This window comes from Callospermophilus lateralis, chromosome 15, assembly GCF_048772815.1.
Source record: "Callospermophilus lateralis isolate mCalLat2 chromosome 15, mCalLat2.hap1, whole genome shotgun sequence".
In the NCBI taxonomy this organism is placed as follows: domain Eukaryota; kingdom Metazoa; phylum Chordata; class Mammalia; order Rodentia; family Sciuridae; genus Callospermophilus; species Callospermophilus lateralis.
Genome location: NC_135319.1, coordinates 20766264 through 20792262, shown reverse-complemented (window position 1 = coordinate 20792262; position 25999 = coordinate 20766264). Strand labels below are relative to the sequence as shown.

General features: G+C 42.9%; 1 protein-coding gene across 2 annotated transcripts in view; it reads left to right on the top strand.

The window, feature by feature from the left end:
* Frmpd2 (FERM and PDZ domain containing 2) overlaps positions 1-25999 on the top strand; it is a 96299-nt gene that overhangs the window by 56333 nt on the left and 13967 nt on the right. For both annotated transcript variants that reach the window (XM_076834959.1, XM_076834960.1), the window contains 10 exons: positions 3994-4204; positions 9652-9752; positions 11188-11280; positions 11929-12036; positions 12133-12249; positions 15702-15889; positions 18512-18610; positions 21517-21610; positions 22589-22674; positions 24579-24726. In XM_076834959.1, the coding sequence (XP_076691074.1) occupies positions 3994-4204; positions 9652-9752; positions 11188-11280; positions 11929-12036; positions 12133-12249; positions 15702-15889; positions 18512-18610; positions 21517-21610; positions 22589-22674; positions 24579-24726 (1245 nt within the window). The remainder of the gene's footprint in view (positions 1-3993; positions 4205-9651; positions 9753-11187; positions 11281-11928; positions 12037-12132; positions 12250-15701; positions 15890-18511; positions 18611-21516; positions 21611-22588; positions 22675-24578; positions 24727-25999) is intronic.

Genomic DNA, 25999 nt, shown 5'->3' with positions numbered 1-25999 from the left:
CACACTGATTGTCTCATAGGCTTGTGTACTCCAGCACAACAGTGTATGTAACATTTCTAGCTTGATGTCTGGAGTGTGAAGTAGGACAGTGTCTCTTGAGTATGAGGATTTGACTCAGTGCTAATGCATGTAAGAGCTGTGTCACAAGTTCTAGGGACTGGCCCAGGAGTTAGGTTAATAATGGGAAACAAAATTACCAAGCTTAGAGATGAAGATGCAAACACAGAAAATAAAGGTAGCATATTATTTGCAGCAGAGCCAAATGAAGACATAAACATTTCATTGGAACTGCAGGCTGTTGGTCCCAGGTTATTTCCAGGGAGCTAGAGATGATAAATGCAAATTAATTATATCTGATTTACCTGGTGATGCTAAGATACCGTGTGTGAAACACCATCAATATTGCTTTTATTGCTTGATTTCAGTGACCATAAAATATTTATAAAGATTTCCTGAGCTTACTTGTGAAATTAGTCCTTCTAGGCCTATTTTGCTCATAATAAACTGTTTTCTCAAACTGCAAATTCTACCACCTTAAGAGTTTTTAGAAATCTAACGCACGTTTACACTAAAAGGATTCATTTTGACAATTCTCCTTGCCTTTTAAAAACTTCATTTGAGAAACTCTCCTTGGACACCATTTTCAGTGATTGCATGCAGCAAAGAGCTGGTCATCTCCATCTGTCCTCAAACTCTGTATCTCCAGCTGATCTCTTCCTCCAGTGTAACTCCAGGAGTTCTGCTGTGACCTTTGCCTTGTTCAAAGGGGACCACCCATTCACCCAGCAGGAACTGGGAGTCTGGATCTGGACCTTCTCTTCCTGCCCCACATGCCACCAAATGCTCTCAGATGAGCTTCCTGCTGAGATTTATATCCCCTGCCACTGTCCAAAGTCATTTTCAAAGTGATCATTCCAAAGGACCCATCCAATCATGTTCTTCCATACTGAAAACTGTCAATGACACTCTGCTGTCTGTTTGTACCTAACCTCTTTAGGATGACCTGTTGGATTCTACCAACTCTTGCCCCAACCCTGACTTATTTCCTGTCTGGTTACCTCCCCTCTCCTCTCTGGCTATGCTGCCTACTTCCTTGCTGGCTGTGGAACACACCAGCGTATCTCGGGTTCCAGGGTCTTGGTGCCAGTGGCCTCTACCATTGATGCTGTTCCTAACCTCTTTGTGACTCACACCACCAAAATAAGCCTGATATTCCATGAACATATTGAAGGACAGCCTCCCCCTTGAACAGACTTTCCTTTTTTGGCTGCCCCCAGTCGACTCCTTTCTCAGGTGGAGTGGAGTAGACTGCTCCTTCTTCGTGCAGATCTCTTTGTTTTTTCACTCTTATTTGTGCATGTATGCCTCTAATCTGTGGTAGACTGGGAATTCCTTGAAGGCAGGGACAGTATCCTGCAGTCTTTCTAGCTCTGTTGTGGAACAGAGAGGTATGTCAAAATGGCAAGTGGTTAATACATGTTTGAATGGATGGATGAATGGAAATACTATTTGTATGGAAATACTGTTCCTTAATCATCTCCCTCTTTTCATGCTTAGTTTGCGTTTCATTTTTCAATACTACTAATTATATTGTGATAAACATCATTGGAGAAAATTCTTTTCTTGATTTTCTTATTTCTCAAAAATGTATTTGAGTACAAGAGCCAGGGCATTTTAAAAACCATGGCTGTTTTCCTGAGTGTTTTGCCTTCTTGTCATCCTGCCTGTTTCATTGCATTCTTGCTGGAATAGTTGTCATAGTGTTTATTTTTGTTCATTTGACAGGTAAAAACGATTTTTCACTGTTGCTTTATTTTGTATTTCTTTTATTGTTGAGAAGCTGAACACTTACCAAATGTTTCTTCTGTGAATTGTCTCAACAAGCATATTACTTTATAGTTATTTTTGGTTCCCTGGGGAGAAAGAATCACTGAGCTTTTACAAGTGGGTATTTCAGGACAAGTAAGTATTTCAGCACTTCAGAGTGGCCCTATGGCCTTTCTAATGGGTGGTCCAGTGCTTCAGGATACTCCTGGCCCTTCCAGGAAACTGTGGCTGCAAGACTGCAAATTTGCAGTGAGCTGCTTGGGATCTCATCCCAGTTTCCTTTTCTTTGTGGGTTTCTCCTGTGTGCTTGGAACTCCAGCTAACTTGGGCTTCAGCCCTTGATGTCCAGACAGATTCAGACATTTGTCAGATATTTCCCAGATGCTACAGTTATGCTGTGAGTCACCCATGGCCAGGGAACAGAAGCTGTTCATTCTCCTCAGTGTGCTAGTGGCTTTGGGACATTATTGGCAATCCTTCCTTCTGTTCCTGAAAAATGGTCAACTCTTGGATCTCTGACCTACTGACTCATCCCTCCTGCACTGTAGTCTACCTAGTCAAACCCCATGAGGCCAAGGCCTAAGGATGAAGCCAGCACTCAGCACCAGTCACCAGGCCCACAGCCTCGGTCTGAGTCTGTGATGCTGAATATTTTGCATCTGTGATGTCATTTCCTGACCTCACTGTGGGCCCTTCATCTGTTCACTGAGCTCCCTCCTCAGCCTCCTGACTTCCCCTCCAGCTTCTGGAAGGGAACACAGCTCTTCCTGGATCCCAGGCACTTGGGACTCTCACCTCTCTGCTCCCCTTCTATGAGTTTCTTCCCTAAGGGACAGCTCCTTTCTGTAGCCCCAATCCCTCCACAGTCTTGCTTCAAACCAGCTAAACCTCTATGAGCTGAGGCCCTGAATCTAGTGTCTCTTCCTAAAGTATTCTAGAATATTAACGGGTGTTAATATCTACGAGATTAAGTCCAATGTCACTGTCCCTTCTGGCCCTGGTGATCAGAAGGCTGGGCAAGCCTCAGGTGAATCTCTTAGGCTGCTGTTTTGGTCTTTGTGTCAGGTTCCCCCATACTCCAGTGTGGAAACGTGCATTCAGAGACACCTCCCACACACATTCACTACACACACACACACACACATGCACGCACACCATACACACACAGACACCCCCACATATATGCTGGCCATTCACTCACATACATAGATACCACAAACACACATTTAGCATACACACACGTACTGGCACCACACAGCACACTTACCATATGCACACAGACACACACACATACAAGAAAAAGTGGTGCCCATAACAAAGCAGAGTGTGCACTGGCCTTCCTTCCAGGTTTTAGCAGGGAGCAGATAGTCTGGAGATGGTCATCATTTTTCTTTCTCAAAATACAAATTCACTTTGGGTAAAGCCTCATTAACTTAAGAGACTATTGATCAAATCCCCATTTTTTTTTTTTTTTTGTGAACAATATAAATAGTGAAGTCTCTTACACCTGGGTCTTGACCAGAGTCACCTATTAATCCTTTGTGCACAAAGGAAGGAAGGGAAGCAACAAATCTAGGAGTCCAACACATTGGTGCTATATTGGTGTTACTTATATTCCAGGAAACAGGATCTTACATGAACTATTATTACCAGGGAAAACTAAGCTGTGTTGAGACTAAAGATTGTGTGCCACAGGGCAAAGCCTAATTTTGGGAGCCTGGATGATTCAAAGTCCCATTTATTATGAGAACGACTGTGAGGACAGATCTGCAAAGGCGGAAAGCAGAACTGGGTGCTAGAAGCTAATTTTATCTAAGGCCCTGCTGGAGCCTGACATTCCCAGGAATGCTTTGGGTGAGCACCCATCAGAACAGGCTCTTGGGCTCCCAATTCTATCAGCTACTAGGGAGGGAGCCTCTGTTTTTTTCTTTCTTAGGTTTCTAAAATGTCCTTCATTAGCAAGTGCTAATTAGGAAGACTTGCAGTCCCAAGCCTAATCACAAGAATTCCCTGAGTTAGCATGAGGCAAAATAGCAGGCCTCTCAGTACAGAAAAAGAACTGGGAGGGAAGAGCCCGAGCCTGGGAGTGTTTTGCCACTCCAAGAGCTATGGGACCAGTATCATCTTGAGTGTAAAGTATATTTATCTTTTTCTCCTCCAATTCAGATCGGGATAAGTTTGTGCAAATGGCAAATTCAAACCCTGCCCAGCAGGCCCAGTCCAAGCCTTTTACATGGATTCAGAGATTGTCATGCTCAGAAAATCAGTTGTTCATACCGAGGTTGCAGGATACCATAGGCGGCCTGCTGAGTGCGTCACTGGAGAACTTCAACTTGGAAACCAATAAGGAGACTGGCCCAGAAGGAATCAGAGACAGGTGGGTTTCCTCTGTCCTCTGAGCCCAAACTACCAGGTATTGGTGTGCTGGAGCCATCTATACCTAAAGCCAGTTGTTTAAAGGATGATACATGCCTAAGGAAAAGTATATATTCACTGTCAATTAATTCCTTGGCTTAGTTGTGGGGTTATGCTTTTCTTATGTCTTAGTCTAAGCTAAATACTGTAGGGCAAAATTTTATTCCCCTACCATGATGCTCATACCTTTTGGTAGAGAAAGAGGACAGAATTAAAAACAACAACAACAACAACAAAAAAAAAAACCCAAAACTACAGTAATTTTGGCCTTATCATAAGCTAGGTAGTATTCTAGGTACTTGTACATATCAACTAATTTAACCTGTAGAATCATGTGGAATACTTTTATCATCCTTCTCATTTACAGGAGGGGAAACAGAGGGGCTAGAACTCAAACAAATACCGCTGGACCCAGAGACTATATTTCTGATTTTGACACTATTCTACCTTCCCCGTTGATGACATTTAAATTTTTATGTGGAAACAGTGAGCTGATACATGTAACTTTCCATTATAAAATAATGATCCATACATTTAAAAATAGCCTAGAACTTGGATGACACTTACATTGCAAGTTATATAAATAGCCCAGATTCCCAGGCAGCACACGACTAACGAGGATTGCTGTAGGAGCTGTTTTGGGGGATGAGTTATACATCTGCTTCAGCATGAGTGTATGGATGATTCATTTGAACTGAAATTCATGTATATATGTATACATCTTGAAGTAATTCTTAGAAAATTATTGCCCAAATTCTATAGATGCAAATTTGCACTGCAAACATAATCAATAACGGGGAAGCAAAACTGTTCTGTGTATCTATTGCTGTGAAACAAACCACCCAAAATGCAGTGGTATAAAACAATCACCATATTGTTATCCCATTTCATAATTTTCTAGGTTAGAAAATCAGGCAGAGCTGTGTTGGGGAATTCTTCTGCTTCTTGTGGTATTGACCAGGATCATGACTGGATTGGTCTGGCGGGGGGTCCAAGATGCATGCAAGGAAATGCATGTGCACAGCCCTTGGTGTGAGTGGCTGGGGCTGGGATACATTGCTAACTGGGTCCCTCTCCCTTCTTATGCAATCTCAAGCCCTCTCCATATGGTGTCTCCAGCAAGATTCTACATGGTAGCTCAGGGCTTCAAGAGCCCAGGGAGAGATTGCCATTCTTTATAAACTCTAGCCTTGAGTTAACGTGGCATCTTTTCCACCATATTCTTGGTTAAATTAGTCCTAGGTCAGCACAGAGTTGAAGAGAACAAAAATAAACTCTACCTCTTGATGTGACCATCAAAGGGTTTGGGGCCATTTTTTTTTTTTTTAATCTGTCACTCAGACTAATGACATTATATAGCATTTTATTCTTTAAAAGGTAGAAGCAGCCATGATTGGCTTAAGACCACTGTTAATTTTCTGTCACTGCAACAAAATCCCTGAGACAATCAGCTTTAAAAGAAGAAAGTTTATTTTGACTCACAATAAGTTTCAGTCCATGATTAGTTGGCCTCATTGTCTTCAGGCCTGTGGTAAGGCAGCACATCATGGTAGGTCTACATGGTAGAGGAATCTACTCTCTTCAGGGTGGCTCAGAAGGAAAGAGGAAGTTGAAAGAGCTGAAGTCTCTATATTTCCCTTTAAGGTACAATAATCTAAGGATCTTCCACCAGGCTCTACCTCTTAAATGTTTCCCTGCTTCCTAATAGTGCCATGGGTAACACCTTTAATATGTGGAACTTTGGAAAGTGCTTTTCACAACCTAGCAGCCACATTGAACAGTGTGTTAACAGCAAAGTAAGCTTCCTGGGGATGATGGTGCTTCCAGTGACCTGTCAATCATCCCTCATGGTAGGGGTTTTGCAGCATCATGTGGCAGTTGGCTTTTCCAATAGGAAGCTGTATTGGAGTCCTCAGAAAACTCTAGATACTGCTGTAAAGTATGTTTGTGTCTCTCAGTTTACTAACGCAAAAATTTCACCACTCTTAATAGCTCTCTAGTAACCTGTAGGGAAAAAAGGAAACCAAAGACTTGTTTTAAGTCCTAGGCCATCTGGAAGATCCAAAAGAAGCACAATCTAAGCCCATGACTTGGTGCAGGTGGGTTTTTATAGATGTGAGGCCAGGTGTGAGCAGAAGCGTGAGCTAGGGAAGGAAGTAAAGCCTGTACAGGATGGGGTCATCAAAGAAACGTTGAGGGCAACCAAGGCTCAGTTCCTCAGCAAAGTGTACTGAAGATCTCCCTTAATTGCCAAAAAACAGAAGGGTGGATGCCTATGTGCCTGCCCCCATTCCTCTCTGGTTGAAGGTCATCTGTGGGACTTGGCTCCCCCATACTTTTGGGTAAAGAGGGAATGGGAGGGTGAAGAGAAAGCTCCCAAGATGTGTACGAAGTTCAAGGGCAGAAAGAGAACTGCATCTGAGGTAGGATTTTGTCAGCACGAACTGAGCCTGACCACTCATGGGCCTTCCATCATAGCTATGGTCAAAGTCTGAGGTGGGCCAAGAGTGTGACTGTGGCCATGGGTCACTGTCAATCTTGGTGACTGGAGGAGATGCTTAGTATTCCTGCTTACTGCAAAGATGACTCAGCTGGAGGTTCCCTTCAGACCACACTGTGGATCCATCCCAGCCTTAAGAGAGTTGGTTACCAATGCCTGTCCAGCTGTCTAGTTCTCTGTGATCCTGAGAAAGTTTTTAAACATGCCGTGCCATTCATCCAGTGGTATGAACAGTAAAGCCATGCCCACTGGGTGGCTGCAGGAATTAAACTGTTATAAATGTTGAACACGGGCTGAGTCCACAGTGAGGGTCCCAATGCTGGTACCCTTTCCATGGTCTCTACGGGACATGATAGAAGCACATGAAGACAAAATGGATTAAACATTCAAGGCAGGCATAGGTAGCATTGTGGCTCCCTTGCAGGGGAGGAGTAGGGAGGTTTGTATGGGAGAGATGACATTAAGTCTTGTTTGATGAGTAAAATTTGGGCTGGGTGAGAGAGAAGGGAGAAACACCGTGGGTAAATATTCATTCATTTTGGTTGGAAAATTATATAAACACCTACTGTGTGCCAGCCCTGGGCCAGGTGCTGAGCTTTCAGCCACCTACTGCCTGTCAGTGCTTCTCCAAAGCCTTTCCCAACTTCCCTTGCATAGGGATGGTACCTGCACACCACTGGGTCCATTTACAGAAACCCCCCTTTTCCCTTTCACCCCGACATTCACATGCTTTCATCCATCTCCCTGTCAATCATTCAAACTCAAGAACAGTGACATATCAAGTGCAGTCTCAGCTCTAAGGTCAGAATGTGAAGGCTTTCAGTAATTTTTTTTTTAAAGGTTTACATTAAAAAAAAAAAAAAACCTTTATTTGTGGTAAAAATAGACAAACCATAAAAGATATCATCATAACCACTTTTTAAAGTCACAGTTTGCAATGGCATTCAGTTCATTCACATTGCTGTACAATCATCACCACCCATCATCCACCAGATCTTCATCTTCCCAAACTGAAACTCTGTCCCCATCCAACACTGACTCCCCATTCCTTGCTTGCCCAAGTCCCTGGCAACCAGCTCTGCTTTCTGTCTGATTTTGGCTACTCTAAGCACCTTATAAACCAAACAGGCTCGTATAATATCTGTCCCTTTGTGGCTGGCAGTAAATGACTTTTAAAGTGGAGGGCAGCATGTGTGGCCCAGGTCACGAGAGCTATAGAAACCTGGGGGCACATAAGCCCTTTCTTTTCCTCAAAGGCCACCCTCAAAGGCCATTTCATTTTCATATCCTTATCAGCTGCTCTCAGACGGCTGGGATTTCTCCTTCCTTTGAACAAATGAACACTCTGCTAACACCTCTCCCTGGGGCACTTGGTAGACTTGGAAGTCATCTAGACCCTGCATGCCTTACCAGCCCAGGCATGATCCCCAGTGAGTTCTCAATCAATTTGGGTTGAATTTGCTGCAATGCACAACATAAGAGCAAAGACAGAATGAGGCTCATTCCGACCTTACAAAGAGCTGACTGTGCTGCCCTTCCCTCTCTACTACGTTCCTCTCCTCTGTCAATCCTGTTCTTCCTGTGAATACTGCCAACCAAGGCAGCATCCCTTGCTATGGTCCAACTGCCTAAGCTGTGGTGTGGCCTCTCTGGTGTTGGGGACAGTCTGCTCATGTGTTTGTCCATCCTGGAGACCCAATACTAACTTTTTTGCAAGGCCCTAGGCACCCATAGCTTTGTGTCTATTCTTCTTGCTCTGTACTCTGCTTATCTTTGAATATAGCTTATCTCTTTGGAGAGCTGAACTTGAGGATAGGGCAGGGTCCCCTTGATTCAAGCATGCTCCTAGTGCTTAAAACATGCTTTGCTTACTAGAATTTTGTTTATATTTTCTATTTTTGGTTGTTGTAACAAAATAATGCAAGCTGGGTACCTAATTAAAAACAGAAATTTAATTAGCTCAGTTTTGAAGAGTGAAAGTCCAAACAGCATGGCACTGGCTCTGGTTAGACCCCCTACTGATTGCACTATCTCATGGCAGGTGGCATCATGGTGGGAATGCATGTAAGAGGGAGACCCGAGGGTAAGACAAGAACCCAGAGAGAGGGGAGGGGCCAGTCTTGCTCTTTTATACCAACTCAGTCTCCAAGAACTACTTAATCTCTTCTGAGGTCAGTGTCTCATTAACTTAAGCAACTCCCATTAGGCTCCACCTCATAAATAATCAACTAACTCCCAGCATCATACTGAAGACCAAGCATCCAGCACATGAACTCCTAGGGCACAAACCACATTTAAACCATTGTACTGCACATTCAGCTAAGGCCACTGAAAACATGCACAAAAGTTTTCTGATCTCAATAGGTGCGATTGGGAGTGGAGCATCCATCTCAAACACCTGTAAAGATCAAGAAGGTACACCAATTTTTTAGTACTCAGGGAGGCACAGCCTATGTGGGGTACTAGAGCATGATTGGCCCCACTAAGAGCCTTCAGCTAAAAAAAAAAAAAAGCAAACAATAGAACATCAGGACCCATCGAGTGTCATGCCTTATACTATTATATGGTTTTGGTGCCATCACAAACCTGGGAAATAGAAGATTATCCCTATTTTATGGTTGAAGAAGTGGAGGCCTTTAACAGCTGCATATCCAACCCAAAGGTGGATAGTGGGACGTTCATGTGAGATCTAGGTGACTGCAGTTAACCCTTTGGGACAGAAAGATTCTACCACCATTCTTTTGGTGTAGCCTTGATAATCAGATTTGATAACATTCCTTCCTCTTTGGAGAATGTGTCTGGAACTGCTGGATGGTCAGGCAAAAGTCAGCCTTCTCCAGATCACTGTTCATATTAGAACTGCCTAAGAAGTTGCCTTATCTTACTAACATTGTCACCTTTCTCTGCAGCCCCTGCCCTGGCCAGGAGCAGCTGAATAGCACCTGTTTGATCCAGAAGTCAATGACCTGTGGCCCACATTCTGGACTGCCTTTTCAGAATATGAACACAGGTATGGGCCAGGCCATGGTTTTGGTAAAGGAAACCTTACATACAATGTTTGATTTTGACCTTCTGAACCACTGCAGTTTGTTTCCCAAAGTTTGTAACCTTTTTACTTTTAAAATGATTCTAGAATTTTCTTATGGTTGGGAAGAGCTCTCCCAATAAGCATTTGGCTTTGGCTGGGTATGTGGATCTGTAATGCATTAGCTGTGGTGAATTGTTTTCCAGCCCTTTGGTTCAGCAGAGGGAATATCTACTATGGAGTGGTATGTTTAGAAAAATGCACCATCCATTTTAGTTATGCTGCTTCTTCAAGGCCTAGCATATCACTCAGTGTTCCCCAGAAAACATGCACAGGGAAGATAGCAGTTTCCTTCTGGCAAACCCCCAGTTGAAGGCAAAGACAAAGAGACTTCATAACTAAGGAAAATATCTATATTTGATGAGCACCAAGCCTGAGGGCTGGATCTGGAATACCACCAAGCAACTCTCTAAATTGAGTGTCTGCCAGTTTCCATCATGTTTCCAGAGGGAGGAAGAGATGAGTGGTGGGTCACCAGTGGGGAATTTTCCCAAGTGCATTGTGACAAGATTTGGAGAATCTAATCCCAGAACTCTGGGAGCAACTGTAGGGCTGTACTTTGGATTGCCTTTAAGGCCCAAACTGGGAAAGTACTCCAAAGTACCCAGACTGGGCTGATAGCTCCTGACACTCTCTGACTGTTGGAAGCCTGTGTAAGTCAGCTTTCCATTTCTGTAACAAATAACCCAAGATAAATAAACTTAAAAAGAAGAAAGTTTATTTGGTTCATGGTTTCAGACGTTTCAGTTCATGGTGCTTGGCTCTGTTGCTTTGAGCTTGTGGTGGCCCATGGCAAGAAGACAGGGTAGAAAAGGCCTATTCACCTTATGGTGGCTAGGAAGCAAAGAAAGAGAGGGAAGAAGGAGCTAGGGTCCCGAATCCCTTCAAGAGCACACCACCCGTGACCTAACCTCCACCCACTAGGACCTACCTTTTATAGATTCTCCCGCCTTCCCGTAGCACCACAAGCTAGTGAGCAAGCCTTTAACGCATAAAGTTCCTGGTCCTCTTCCATCTTGTCCCAAGGCCAAAAAACTATCAAAAGTCAGACAGAAAAGAGGCACCACAGCCCAGTCTACCTGGCCTGTGCTCTTACAGCCCAAGTTTGACCCAAATTGACCCAGTGAGGCTCACTGGAAGAAAGTCCTCAGTGATTGGTTCTGAGTTTTGCTAGGAAATTAAATGTGGGCTATCTTTGCTCTCAGTGTGTGTGTGTGTGTGTGTGTGTGTGTGTGTGTGTGTGTGAGAGAGAGAGAGAGAGAGAGAGAGGGAGGGAGAGAGATTGTTCCCTCCTTTTATATTGGGTTCCAAATAATTTGGGGGGTAAAAGCACAATATGGTGTTTTGATTACACTCCTAGGGCTCCAGAATAACAGAAGAATGAGCATCAGTGCTGAACCTGGTCGAGAAATCGTGCATGTGACACTGGAGCGTGACCGCCATCGTGGTTTTGGTAAGAGGGCTCCCTCCAGGTGAGACCCACTCTTTTCTGTCTGGCAGAGAGAGATGTGTGTGTGTGTGGTTTTTCCCTTTGGACTTTCTACTCCCTTTTCTTTCCCCTCTTCTTCTACTTTGCCTTTTTTGGGTAGTCTCTTCTGCTTTTCCCTCCCTTGAAGTACCCCTAAGGAACAGTGGCACTTTTGTATCAAAAATTTCCCTGTAGGCCCTGATACATTTTGGGGATGGGTCTAAGCACAAGGTAGGAAAATATTTCCCCCTAATACCGTGTAACGACATTTCTCTAGCAGAAGTGGATTCTTCGCGATAGGGAGTAATAGCCAGTCTTCCTCTCATCATTGATCACATTTGAAGACCCTTCAGATCACTTAAAAACAAGATACTGAAACAGAGTACTTGACTAAAAATCATCTCTTTCCTATCTCTGATTATCTTCTGGAGTAAAATCCAGCACATATTTTGAGCTGCATTTCTAGCTTTAGTTGTGATTGCTAAAGGGAATAACTCTTCCCTGTGTATTGCACCCAGATCCAAATATTAGTTATGCCACCTGGTAGCTGTGTGAGCTCAAGCAAATAACTTAACCTTTCTGAGCTATGAAGTCATTAAATATCATCTTATTAAATGCTATTTTGGATTATAGGTTTTGTCATTAATGAGGGTGAAGACAGAGGCCAATCTAACCCTGGCATTTTTATATCTTCTATTATTCCTGGAGGACCAGCAGAAAAAGCAAGAACAATTAAACCAGGTACATCTTCTTATTAAACTGCCAGAGATGCTGTTTTAAGGAATCACCCTTTCTTATTTCCATGATGGGTTATTGAGTATGTTTTATTTTTTTCAGGAGGGCAGATATTAGCCTTGAATCACATTAGCCTGGAGGGCTTCACATTTAACATGGCTGTTAGAATGATTCAGAATTCTCCTGACAACATAGAATTAGTCATTTCTCAATCAAAAGGTATGTCTTCACCTACTTCCAGAAACCGAAGAGACTTTTATTTTCAGTTGATCACTATTACCATGGGCAACTTGCTAAGTTCTGCATAGGTAGGTATTTTGTATTGCTTTCCTTGTGGAAATGGCTTGCATAGAGGCAATGTAGTGGCACAAATCAATAAGCTCTGCACTTTCAGGGGCAGAGTGGGCTCTGCCATTGCTTATCTTGCTGTAAGGCAGAAACTTGCTCTCTTTATTAGGCCTAGCTGAATACACCCACTGTTTGCTTTTCTGCCCACTCTCCTTACATGACATGGAGGATATTATTGTTGTCACTCGAGTCCTTGTTGAAAGTGGCTCTTCCTGGATTCTACATAGTTTGGGCTTAGCTCTATCAATCACCTGCACAGCTGGGAAGGAGACTGCAACTGATCTGGAAGCTGAATTTGCATAGCAAGCAAGCTGTTCTTACTTGTGGGTGTGTGACAGATCAACCCAAAGAGTCAAGTTTTTGTTTTTTAAAGATTTTTTCCATCCTGCCGCAGTTTGGCTGGGCACAAAATCACGAGCCACTCAAGCAGGAACAAACTTTATTTTTTGAAACTGCCGCCAATGCCCCATACGAGCCCAGGAAGATTACAAGTGGCGTTCTCCCAGAACCCAAGAGGAGGTTCCTCCTTCGGAATTCCCTCCTATCGCACTTCCCCAACCAATGGGAACTCTCCAGGAGTCCCTAGCAGGCTGAGGTGGACAGCAGGAGTCTCCAATATCCATATGAATGCAAATCTTAACATAATCATATCATCTCAATGGCTTGCTGGAGTCACCTTTCAACTAAAAATGCCATGATCATATCACTTGGCTGTGGCTCTTAGCACCATCCTTTAGATAAGAATGAGAGAGCAACTGATTAGACCAAAGAATGATATGATAATATTTATTTGGGGCAGGTTTAGGGGCTGGATAGAGGTAACAGGGAGGCTGACATCCTCCCCATCCTAGTTTCCTAGGACCATGGATGCTTTTCTGGTTGGGTGGTTTTGTAATTACGGACTGTTTGAAACTCAGGCTCATCTTTTGCTTCCTCATGCTCCCAGGGCATGGCACAATTTCCCCCTATGTACAGAAATGATTCATATCACACTGGACAACATTGTCTAGGCCTAAGTGCAGGCACCTCATTTGTTGGGCCCTTTGAAAACCGTGCACACACTCTCACTCTTACACATGTGCCCATCATCACAGATGGCTTTCCCAGGCATTGCAGCTGCCCAGTCCAGAAGCAATGGGATGTGGCGGGTGTGGTGATGCTGGTGCCTTGGTGGTGCAGCTTTCACCCTATGGCTGGAGCTGCCCCAGGGGCTAGCCTCAGCTCATGCACAAGGCTGATCTCGGGCTCACTGTCTGGTGGTGTACTGATACTTCTTCCTAAGGCAGTTCAGCAAGCCTTAAATTTTCCTCTACACTCTCTGATGATCCATCACTTTGGTTGTCAAAAAATTTAATGTGGTAGTCAAATCACAATTCAGCATAGTCCAAAGATGGCCTGTTGTGATTCAGGGCGGGTGTCAAAAATTGACACCCAAAGTCTGCATCATCTTAGAATTCCAGACATGGGTTTCCCTATTACACAGGCTCTCACCTTGGGTCTCAGTCACCTGTTGAGACCGTGGCCATTTGTCACAGTTGGGGTTCCTTCTACAGCTGGACCATCACTGGAGGAAAAGGTTTCCATAGTGACCCTGGCTGCACCTCCCTGGGCACAGACTTGACTGCCATGAATTTTTATTTAATTAAACATCTGTTGAGGTAGCCAGTTTAAATTGGAGGTCATTGGCCAAATAGATAACATCCCATTATGAGCAGCCATCAGGGTCTACAATAAGTTGAGTTTTAATTATCCACAGAAGGGCTCCTAGCTCATATTTCTATCAGAGAGGACACAAGTTGCACAACTTGGCTTTTAAGCTCAGTCATAAGTCACATTCTCATTTCTCATGGAGGGTGTAGAAGAAAATGAACAGATGGTCACAATATTACCAGAAGGATGCAACAGTGGACTATGAAGGAAATGTCCAGGAATATTGCATTTTGGAATGGTGTCCTGCCTCGTTACCTACTGAGTACCTTTAGATTTGAATGACTCAAAACCAAATTCACTGGGGCTGAGGGTGTGGCCAGTGGCCTAGTGCTTGCCTAGCATGTGCAAGGCCCTGGTTCAACTTCGAGCAACACACAATGATGAACATATTCATTAGATGAAGTTCATTTAATATAGGAGTTTGGGCATTTCCCTGGGTGTTAATGAGTCTGTATCAAACTAGTGAATCTATCCATATATTTATATATTGAGATCTAAAGAAATTTAAACCATTATGCCTTCTTGCATGTTTGTTGAGTAGTTAATGTTAACATTAAATACATTAATTGTTTTTATATATATGCTATATATGCATGTATATTAGAGTATATCTATATCTATATCTATATATATATATATATATATATATATATATATATACTATCTTTTTTTATAATTTCTTAATATCAAAACCTTACAACATTATTGGTATTGTCTCCATATTTTACTTAATTTGTTTCATTTTACTTTTTTGGTACTGGGGATTAAACCCCAGGGTGCTTAACCATCATCCCCAGCCTTTTAAAAATATTTTTATTTAGAGACAGGGTCTTGTTAAGTTGCTTAGTGCCTCACTAAGTTGCTAAAGCTAGCTTTGAACTTGCGATCCTCCTGACTTAGCCTCCAGAGTTGCTGGGGTTATAGGCATGTACCACTGGACCTCAAAGGAAATTGAGGTCCAGAAATGGTAACTGCCTTGTGCAAGGTTTACAATTGATTCTCTGCCTCATGTTTTTTTTCTCTGTTCTGTGCCAGGTCAAGGTTTGGACTTGGGATAAACAGGAATGAGTGTTCTAGTTTTTACCCACAGGAACCCATAGTATGGTTATTACCAAATTCCCCCCTAAAATGATGTTTGAATCACATGCTGATCACAGTGGGGTCTTGGGAGAGGCTGAGCAGTTCCATATACCAGTCATGGGATTGGGGAGGAAGCTACTTATTTCTTTTGACTCTGTTTTCTCATGTTTGAACTGGGATGATATCTTCTCAGTGGCTTGTTGAGAGAATGGAAAGATCTGACTCTCCCCTCTCACTCCATTTGGTGATAAGATCTTAACAAAGGCAAGTTGTCATTATTCACTTTCCTTGGACCTATATTTTCATAGTTGGGTCACACAAGTGACCTTTTTATAGGTTTCTGAATCATATACAGAATCTTCCCTTTCTCTGTTCTAAATGCAACATCCTTTATAAGGTGCTAAATTCACATGACTTCTTGCAACTGTTAAATTCTTTCTGTCACCAAAGAACAACTGGGTGCCCCATATAGAGATGATGCTGAGATGCCAGCCTTTTCAAGCTACTGATTTCTTGTTGGCTTGCTTTTATAGGTGTTTGTGGAAATAACCCCTGTGAAGAAAAGAATAGCACTGGGGTCTTCTCTACCAACATCCTGAGTAACCAGGGAAACCAGGGAAGTCTATCATCACATACACAGGACCAAGACAGAACTTTTGGAGAGCTGAAAGTGGCTCAGCTACAGAGCTCAATGCCTCAGCTTTCCTCTCTGCCATTAAAGGTGATCATCCCCTTGCTTCTTTTTCTAGACTTAGAGGAAAGAGAATAGCTAGTGAGTCCTGTGCTCTCCAGGTACCATGTCAGGTAGTTAGTTGGAGGTTACTTAACCCCTCTGATCCTAAATGCCTGCAATGAATATATGTTGAAAACTATGCTGAGTTCCTGACACAGTGTCTGGTGACAGGGTTCATTTTGGACATTAGAGTGTCCCCAATTACTAATTATAATTGCTCATGGTAATAACAACATGAGCAAATTGATTGCTGCCAAGGGAAAAACATGGGTATCTCAATATCTTGGCTTCTAATTGGCTTTCAAGCCGGCAGCAAAGTGACTTTGGTCTTGACCACTATCCCATAAAATAGGTGCTCAGTAAATCTTATTGCATGGAGGAAGATCTTGAAGCCTGGTTTTGTCATATGAGTGACATGTTTCAGCCATCCTCTGGCTGCCTACTTGAACACTGGGTGGGAAAGTCGTCCACCTTGGCCTCTCCAGACCCACTTTTTGCCTTCTGCTCTGGGTCCCTTGCAACTGATGTGAACAGACCATGTCATCTTTCTCTTCTGGCTGATTCTTCCCAGAAGCAGCCCTGGCAGGATCCTGCAGTTGGGGAACAGGTTAGGACAGGCTTGTTACTCTCCCTGTGCTGACACAGGGTTGCTGTCACTACAACTGATGAGCACAGCTCCTATCAGGCAGTCTGGGCCCCAGAAGGACTCTCTAGGTTCTATTACCCACTTTCCTCTTGCCCAGGCTCAGGGGTGGCAACAGCCTCCTCTGTTTCTTGTCCCTGGTGCTCAGCTTCTTCTTCTTAGTTTCTTCAAAGGCTGCAAGAACCTTTGAGCAGGTTTGCTTATCACTGCCATCTCTCCAAAAACTTACACAGTACCTGTGTCTTAGTCCATTTCCTGTTGCTTTACCAAAATAACACAGACTAGGTAAATTATAAACAATACAAGTTTATTTGGTTCATGGTTCTGGAGACCGGAAAGCCCAAGATTGAGGGGCTGCATCTGGTAAGGGTCTTCTTGCTGAGTCACAATATGGGGGAAGGGACTTCTTGCTGAGTCACATGGTGAGAGAGAAAATATGAACATAAGGAAGAAAGAGTGAGAGAAAAAGGGGGACAAATTTTCTCTTTTTATAACTATTCACTCCCACAGTAATTTATCCATGAGGATTGTGCCATTATGACCTAATCACCCCTTAAGATATTACTATATTATAATGGCAATTACATTTTAAGAGTTTGGGGGCTGGGGTTGGGGCTCAGTGCTAGAGCACTTGGCTAGCATGTATGAGGCACTGGGTTCAATTCTCAGGACCACATAAAAATAAATAAATAAAATAAAGGTATTGTGTCTAAAAATTTTAGGAGTTTTGGAGAGGACATTTAAACCATAGAATTTTGGGATAAAATAGGTGCTCAGTAAATCTTGTTGCATGATTGGATGAATGAACAAGTCTTACAGAGTTATTGTAACATACCAAGCAAAATGCCTCGTATATGGAACGACCATTTTTCTCTTTCCTGAAGCATTCAGCTATGGTCTACTGAGGATCCAACATGGCCACTATTGCTAGAAATGATTAAATGACCTCCTCCTGAGGTCATTGGTATCATATGTGAGGCTTGGCTGGTATCATGAGTGAGGCTTTCAAAAGTGCCTCAATAGCTTCAGTTCTAGCAGGTATTGCCCAGTGAGGGGAAACAGGAAGGAGCTTACATTTATTGAGTCCTTGCCATGTATTGGGCATATTTGTAGTCAGTTACAGGAGGGGATCTCACCCAACAGTTATTTTTTTTAAGCTTATTGTATTTATCCTTTTTAATTAATTAATTAATCAATTAATTAATTTTGCAGTAGAATGCATTTTGACACATTGTACACAAATGGAGCACAACTTCTCATTCCTCTGGCTGTATATGGTGCAGAGTCACTCCAGGGATGTAATCATACATGTATACGGGGTAATCAGGTCTGTCTCATTCTACTCTGTTTCCCGTCCCCACAGCCCCACCCTTCTCCTCACTCCCTTCTACACAAAGGAAAGTTCCTTCATTCTTCCCTATCTCCTCACCCTGCTATGGATCAGCATTTGCTTATCAGAGAAAACATTCGGCTTTTGGTTTTGGGGGATTGGCTTATTTCACTTAGCATGATATTCTCTAGTTCCATCCATTTATCTGCGAATCCATAATTTTATTCTTATGTATGGCTGAGAGAATTCCATTGTGTATATGTACCACATTTTCTTTATGCATTCATCTGTTGAAGGGCATCTAGGTTGTTTCCATAGTTTAACTATTGTGAATTGAGCTGCTAGAAACATTGATGTGGCTGTGTCACTGTAGTGCGCTGATTTTAAGTCCTTTGTCACCCACCAGTTCTATGGAATGGGAAATGGAAGCTGGAAATCTGGGAGACTTGGCTAAAGTCACACGGGGAGGAACTGACAGTGCTGTAGATGAGTCCCTGTTTCCAGGCTGGAAGCTCATGCTCTTTCTGGATATGATGCTGCCTATTCCTGGCAACTGGTGATAGATAAGAGGAACCTTATGCATAGACACAGCAGGTGCCTCATGCCTTGTTTTCTTCTGTTTCTTTGTTTGGGACAGGGCTCTTCTTGTCCTCCATCACCTTCAGAAACCAATACTGATAGAATCTACTTTGTGGAGCTGGTTAAAGAAGATGGAACACTTGGATTCAGCGTGACTGTAAGAGATGTTAGGAGGGTTTGGAGTACAGTTATAAGGGGCTCCCTATGGAGCCTTGGTGGGGCTTGGTTCATCTACTTCCCATGTGCCAATGGTGAGTCATACAGGCCAATGGTGAGTGGTGAAATCCACGGACATCCTGAGCAGGATCACAGTGGAGCCTTGATCTCCATCCTCCAAGGGCCGGACTGACATTTTGCATTTGACTTCTGAGCTCTAGCAGAACCTTATAGGAGATGACCCATCATCTTGATCACCAGAGGGACTGGGAATGGTGCACACAAAGGTGACAAAAACTCACAGGTCAGGGATCAGAAGGTACTGCTATTGTTACTGAGCACTGAAAATAACTCATTACCTGTAGACCTTGGAATGGGTCTGGATTTGAGCAATAATGCCATTGTTGATTTTAATTGTTGACTGAATATGGAATGGGATTTTCCAGCAGGTAAAGAAATGTCATGTTCTAAAAGAAACCAAAAGATAGGTGAATAGAGTAGGCAATCTTTGCTTTCCTACATGGTAATTCTGAACACCGAAGATCCCTGGATTGCTGAACCATCAGCCTGCAATAAACTTGTCAGTAGATAATTTTAAGGAAACAAGTAAAACATCAAGAAATAAGGCTCATGAATTCATAGGGAGTGAGCAGGCTGCTACCAAATATGGTCAATTTATTCTTGGTTTGGAGTAGTACTTTTATCAGACACCAAGCATAGCTATTCTGAAAAACTTGCTAAATTTTAGATTATTCATTTACACACACACACACACACACAAACACACACACGTCGATACTAAGAAGAGGTTGGTGATTTCTTTTGGCTGATGAAGAAAGTTTGATTTTCTTTGGAGAAGCTTAATTGCAAAAATAATTATTGAAATGTCTCATTCAAATCTGAAGAGCCATTAAACAAATGAAAAACAGTCAAATCCATGAGAAGTCACAGGAATATAAATTAAATTAAAATGAAACTTTGCAACTTTCAACTTGTCTAAATATAGCTGATGGGATGTAGAAAAAGGGGACTGTCTTACAAAACTGGTAGAATATGGATAATTACATGCACATTCACATTGGGATGCAATCTGGCAGCATCTCTGTAATGAAAAATGCACATATCCTTGAGCCCATAGAAATAGAAATCAGAATTCCACTAAGTAAGACCGTATACGTGAAGATGTTGAATACAGTATTGCTTACGCTGACAAAAACTCTGGGGAAAAATGACTAGAGATCAATTGAGGAAAGGCTGCCTGTGCTTAAAATAAATGAATCAGTGCTAGCTCCAGCTACTTGTGAAGACTTCCATAAGGTCCCTCTTCAGCAAGAAGTCAAGATGTAGAGAACTGTTCATATGAGCTCCATTTTTGTGTAATATGTAACCTAGGTGAGTGCATTATTTGTCTGTGTTTATTAGTAAGAAACAAAGGCCACCAAATAGTAGTCTGAAATGAAGCAGAAGTTACTGTTTGACCAGGAAGAGAGAACTTCATCAGCCTCATGCAAGTTCAATAAGTCTTTCTAAAGAGGAACTGAAGGGGCTAGATAGAGGACAAAATAGGCAGAAGTCCACCAAGTGAGGTGAGACTGTGAGAGAGCGTGTCTGAGGCTGGTTCATGAGGTGGGTTGGGAGCCCCTTCATTCCTACATTTAAAAAAATTGGTTCTTTTTAGTTATATATGACAGTAAAGTCTACTACTACTACTTTGACTTATTTATAGAAACATGGAGTACATCTTATTCTAATTAAGATCCCACTCAGCTCTTTCTTGTTGGTTGGTTGCCTTAAGGTTTTGCATGAGCAACGTTGGAAGCCTAATTTCAAAGGAGTCTTGACTTAATTGAATTAAATTCCACCAGGTCTTAGAGTTGGGCAGCTTTCTGTTACTAGAGTAAATACCTGATATAATCAGCTAATAAAAAGAAATGGTTTGTTTTAGATCACAGTTTTAAAGATTTTAATCCATGACTGAATTGGCCCTTTTCATTTGGGCTAGCACTTAGTGGAGCAAAACCTCTCAACTCATGGCTGGGAAGTGAAAGAGAGAAGAAAACAGTAGAATTTTACAATCCCCTCTGAGGACATACTCACCCAAACCTAAAGACCTCTAATTAGGCCCACCTTCCAAAGTTTCCACCATTTTCCAATAGTGGCACACTAGGTGACAATTCAGTCTAAGCAGGGTCATTTAGCTGACAGGCTCGGGTGTCCATCTTGAAGCTTAGTCAGGTTTTTCTTTAATCCTTTCTATATGATTATATGAACACACAGAAAAGTACAGAAGGATGTATAGAAATATTCCCAGTTATTGCCAGCTATTACTATGTTTTATGTAATGGGGTTGGGAGGCATTAAAAAACTAAGAAAATGTACAATCTCATTGATAAAAATTCTGTCTCATATGCCTGCAAGCATTAAGTAAATCAGAAGGGAAAGACAGAGTTAGATCTTGATAATTTGACCTATAGAATGCTCATAATTTATTGTTAAAAAATAAGTTACAGAATATGGTGTAGTTTCATTCTATATTTATATCTACAAATACACAATCACACAGGATGTTCCAGGCATAAATCTTCAGGCAAATCCACCTGTGTTGGTTATTACCTGAAGAGATACTGTGTATCTACATGACTAGTTGCGAAGCACCTCCCATGTGTGGATGCTGGGCTGGGCTGAGGTTGGCTTCCTCACTCTGCTCATATTGTTATATTCCAGGCAAACACCTGACCTTATTGCTCAGTGGAGAATATAGGCTACATGGGTGAATATAGAAGAGAACATTGAAAGGAGATGAGGCAATGATAGATGATGGGGCACAAAGGGGCTTCCTTCATTAGGGAAATAGGGGAGGACCCCCAAGAGGGGCAGATAGGTGATGAGTTCTTCCTTGTTTTTCAGGGTGGTATTAACACAAGTGTGCTCTATGGAGGCATCTACGTGAAATCCATTATTCCTGGAGGCCCAGCTGCCAAGGAAGGACAGATCCTTCAGGGTGAGGGATGGAGTCATGCTGGGAGCTCTGTGGTCTGGGCCAGGGAGGGTCAGCCTCAGGCCTCACCCCACTCCTGCTCTGGAAATTCCTGCAGACCATTGTCTCTCTAGGGTTCAATTTTCTCACCTGCAAAGGAGGAAGATTTCACTTTCCTTACCCCATGTGATAGGCTAGCAGGGGGTGGGGGGGTTAATGTTTGTAGTGACACATTGGGAAGCATGAGGTGATATAAAATAGGAGATTTAAAAGACTCATTGCTGGCCTTCACGGGAGAACAGAGCTATCACTGGTGACTCCACTTTAGTATGGGAAAACAGTGAATATTCTCTCCTGGTCTGCAGGAATTTCCAGAGCAGGAGTCATGTGAAGACATGTGAAGACAGAGTGGGCATTTGCATCCCTCCTAAGACACTTTAATATTTGGGGGGACTTAGTGAGTCTTCTCTCTGCCCTGCCTCAGGTCTCATTGCTCTGAAGGAAGGCAGTTGTTTTTATTATTTTTCCAAACTGCCAGAGTTGAGATAAAAAGGCATTTAAGATCTTACTTATCTCCATTTCCCCTTGAATTTCAGTGTCTCCAACATTGACCATGTCTCCCTGACTTTTCTGAAAACTGAAAAAAAAAAAAAAGTTTCTGGGGATATAAATATTATCCCTGAGCAACTTTAAAATACTTTCAAAAATGGTTTCACAGGAAAACAGGAGAAAGGTTAAGGTTGAACAGAGCTGGCTTAAACATCCTGTGAGCCAATAATAGAAAGGCTTTCATATCATTGATCTGTTACATCCCTCAGAAGGAGGGGTGAGGTACTCAGAGAGGCTGATTCTCAGGCCGAGGCAGGATTCACGCTGACTCCATGGCAGCTCTGTGCTGTCCCACTTCTTGAAGCTGCATAGAGGATTCAGGGCAGGGGCCTTGCGGAAGGGTCCTTTCTGCGTCCCCAGAGGTCCAGGACATGACATGCGTCCTTTTCCCAGGTGACCGACTCCTGCAGGTGGATGGAGTAAGTCTGTGTGGCCTCACCCACAAGCAGGCTGTACAATACCTCAAGGGTCCTGGGCAGGTGAGTGTACCCTTGCCAGGGTTTTCCTTTACTTCCGGAGCTCTTCTGGACAACATGAGAAGCTGCAGTTTCTTCTGGGTGTGAGAGAGGCAGCCAGGGGGTTAGCAAGAGACTTTTTTCCTTGTCAACTTTTTTTCTTTTTACTACTTTCTCTTATCATCACTTTTCTCTGAGGATGTTGAAACTCAGGAGATAGCAGACAGATGTTTCCAAGCAGAAAATCTCATCCACTGTAAATAGCTTGAAGAGATTATGGTTCCTTGTCTAGATTTAGAAATCAGATGGTGAACAGAGTCAGTAGGGTGAAGCAGTTTCTCCAGCCTGGCTCTGGCTCAGTCCCCCATGCCTGCTCCAACCCTGTTGACCAGTGAGTGCATCCACCTACTCTCAGGCCTCCTCTCTTCCCTGCCTTTGCCCATGATGATCCCAGCCTCCTGGTTTATGCCCTTCCCCATCACCCTGTTTCTACCCACTAGGACCTGGGCTAGGCTGTCCTGGGATTCTTGTCTCCACAATACTATCGAAATTCAGGATGCCAAGAGTAGGAGGTGTTCATCTGTATACTCCTTACCCCTGTTGTTCCCAGGCAGTGTATCCATGTTCCCATGCTATGATTTGTCCTATGCTGAGTCTTTAATTGCTATCCTGTCCTGAGCCATAGAGCTGGCATCACCCTTTTTTGGTAACGGAGGAGTAAACAGAGACAGAAAGGATTCCTGGGAACCTTTGCAGAAAGCTCATAGGTGGAGCTCTGCTTTCTTTTAGCTTTCTTTCCCAAACCAATCATCTGGTTCATGGTCAAATTTACTTGTCTTGGTGAGTTTGGCTGACATATCTTGAAAACAGTTATCATTTATTAGCAACCTGTGTTCTTTAGACTTTTGCTAACGAACATGGTTAGAGAGGGCACTTGGCTGACTTGCTGGCAACAAGGTAACAGGTAACAAAGGTATATAGTGCTGTGGGGGAAAAGGATGGGAAATCAAACCAGATATAAAGGGGGAGGGAATATTGGCATAGGCCCAGATGCCATCGGATGTGTTTGGGTTTTAGGTGATGGGAGACACTGGAGACATTTTTTTGTAGAGGAGTACTCGGATTGAACTCAGGGGCACTCAACCACTGAGCCACATCCCCAGCCCTTTTTTGTATTTTATTTAGAGACAGAGTCTCACTGAGTTCCTTAACACCTTGCTATTGCTAAGGCTGGCTTTGAACTTGCAATCCTCCTGTCTCAGCCTCCTGAGCTGCTCCAGGAGTGTGCCACTGTACTTGGCTTGGAGACTTTTATTCTAGAGTGTTCCACGTTCAGTTCAGTTTGTCTTATAACAATCCACCAGTAGCCATGATGGGGGTGGACCAAAAGGAATGAAGATAGGGTCCAGTAAGCCAAATTAGTGGGAGCTTGCCGCAGTCTAGCTGGGCATTAGCAGTGGAGAGGGAATGGAGGAGGAGCACTGGAGACATTGCTTGCACAAGCCTCAAATCCAGATAGGTCTTTGGAGGCAGAAGAGGAAAAGCAGTACCACACTAAGTGTAGCCCCTGCGAGGTTAATGGAGAGATGGCTGCATGTTATGAGAGCCAAGCAAAGGGGAGGAATATTTGAGAAAGGACAAGGAGGGTGCAGAGAGGATGAGTAAGTGAAGGAAGATGAGTATGGCACTGAAAATGCTGACAGGAAGGTACATGTGTTATTTCCAGGTGCATGAATCTAATCAGCACTTGGAAATAGAGGTCTGGATACTACAAAGAGGCTAGATTGAAGACTTTGATTTGAGATTCAAATGAAGCAGCTCATTGGGAGAATTAGAAAATTAATTTTTTTTTTTTTTTTTTTCGGGAAGGGAGTGCCTCCTAGTTGCCATTTGAAGAACAAATTGAGTTTGTCCACCCATCCTTCTAGGTTGTAAGACTGGTGTTAGAGAGAAGAGGCCTCAGGACTGCGCAGCAGTGTCCTTCTGCTAATGACAGGATGGGAGATGAACATGCGGCTGTTTCCTTGGTAACAGCCCTGCCTGGCAGGCCTGTGAGCTGTGTCTCGGTGACAGATGGTAAGAGGAAAGAGAATTGAGTGTTACTATTGTCATGTCATCACGAACTGCTTTTGAATTGTCGAGTCAAAAGGGAAAGATAGGAAGACTTCCTCTGGATTCTGAAAAAAGAAAAAAAAAACCAAAACAAAAAAACCGCCATGAATGCAGATCATGATCATCAGCAGAGCTGATGGGACATATTTCTAGAAAACAAATGTATTGTTCCAAAATGATTACCAGGCATAATTCTGCTCCCAAGCCTTCCTCAGTTTTCTGATCAGCTGTCCGAATATTAATGTTTAAGTATTTATGGATGAAATTGCAATGGAAGGGTCATGTGTTTTCAAATACATGCATTCCAGCTAAGGCATTTGTAACAGAGTTATCTGAGGACTGATGAGGCAGGTTGGGAGATGAGGGTGTTCAGGAAACTAGCCTTATGAGAAACATCATTTTGAAAAGCAAATCCATGATCAGTATAGAAGGGCATAATTGCCCATCTTCTGATGGATTGCCTCTTTCCATGTCTCTTGTGATTTTGTTTCCTGCTAGATTGAAAATGTTTATTTTCTTATGATGTCATGATTTACAGCTTAGCTGTATCCCAGGCCTTGCATAGAGATCTTGGACATACCTGCAGAAGGTGTGAGACAGACTGGATGTAGGTAGTCATAGGGTTGAGTAATGTGGTGGCTGCAGGATGAACACTTATCCTTATACAAAATATTTCCTCTTTTCTTATTCTTTTGCACACCTCAATGGGGACCTTTGAAAAACTGACTACACACTGAGCCAAGGAGGCTCAAATGGTGATAGTAGAATCTGCTGTGTCACATGTCTCCACTGTATGGCTTCAGCCACTTGCGTTCTTGCCCCAACTGATGTTTACAAGTTGAGGCTCTGTCCTTTTGTTCACTGATGCCAGCTCAGTTGGTGAAGGTTGACAGGAGGAAGCCCAGGGACTTCTTTTGCTGCCATACTCCCTAGATGTCCAGGGTTGTGTCTATCTTTGGTGTCCAGGAGTGACTGCTTTGTCATATGGCCAGTCCATTCAACCAAAAACAAGTGCAACTAAAACATCCTCAGAGTTGACCATAATTGTCCCCATGACCTAATTACACAAAATTTAGTATTGAGCATACTAAAACACAAGTAAGGTTCCAAAGGAATAATGTTTATTTGATTCACATACAAATTATATCATTATATTTATTTTGTTAGTTATCTAAATTGTATTGTCCATTCAGTGGCACTGTCCAATATGCTAACCACTTGCCATTGTGGCTATTGA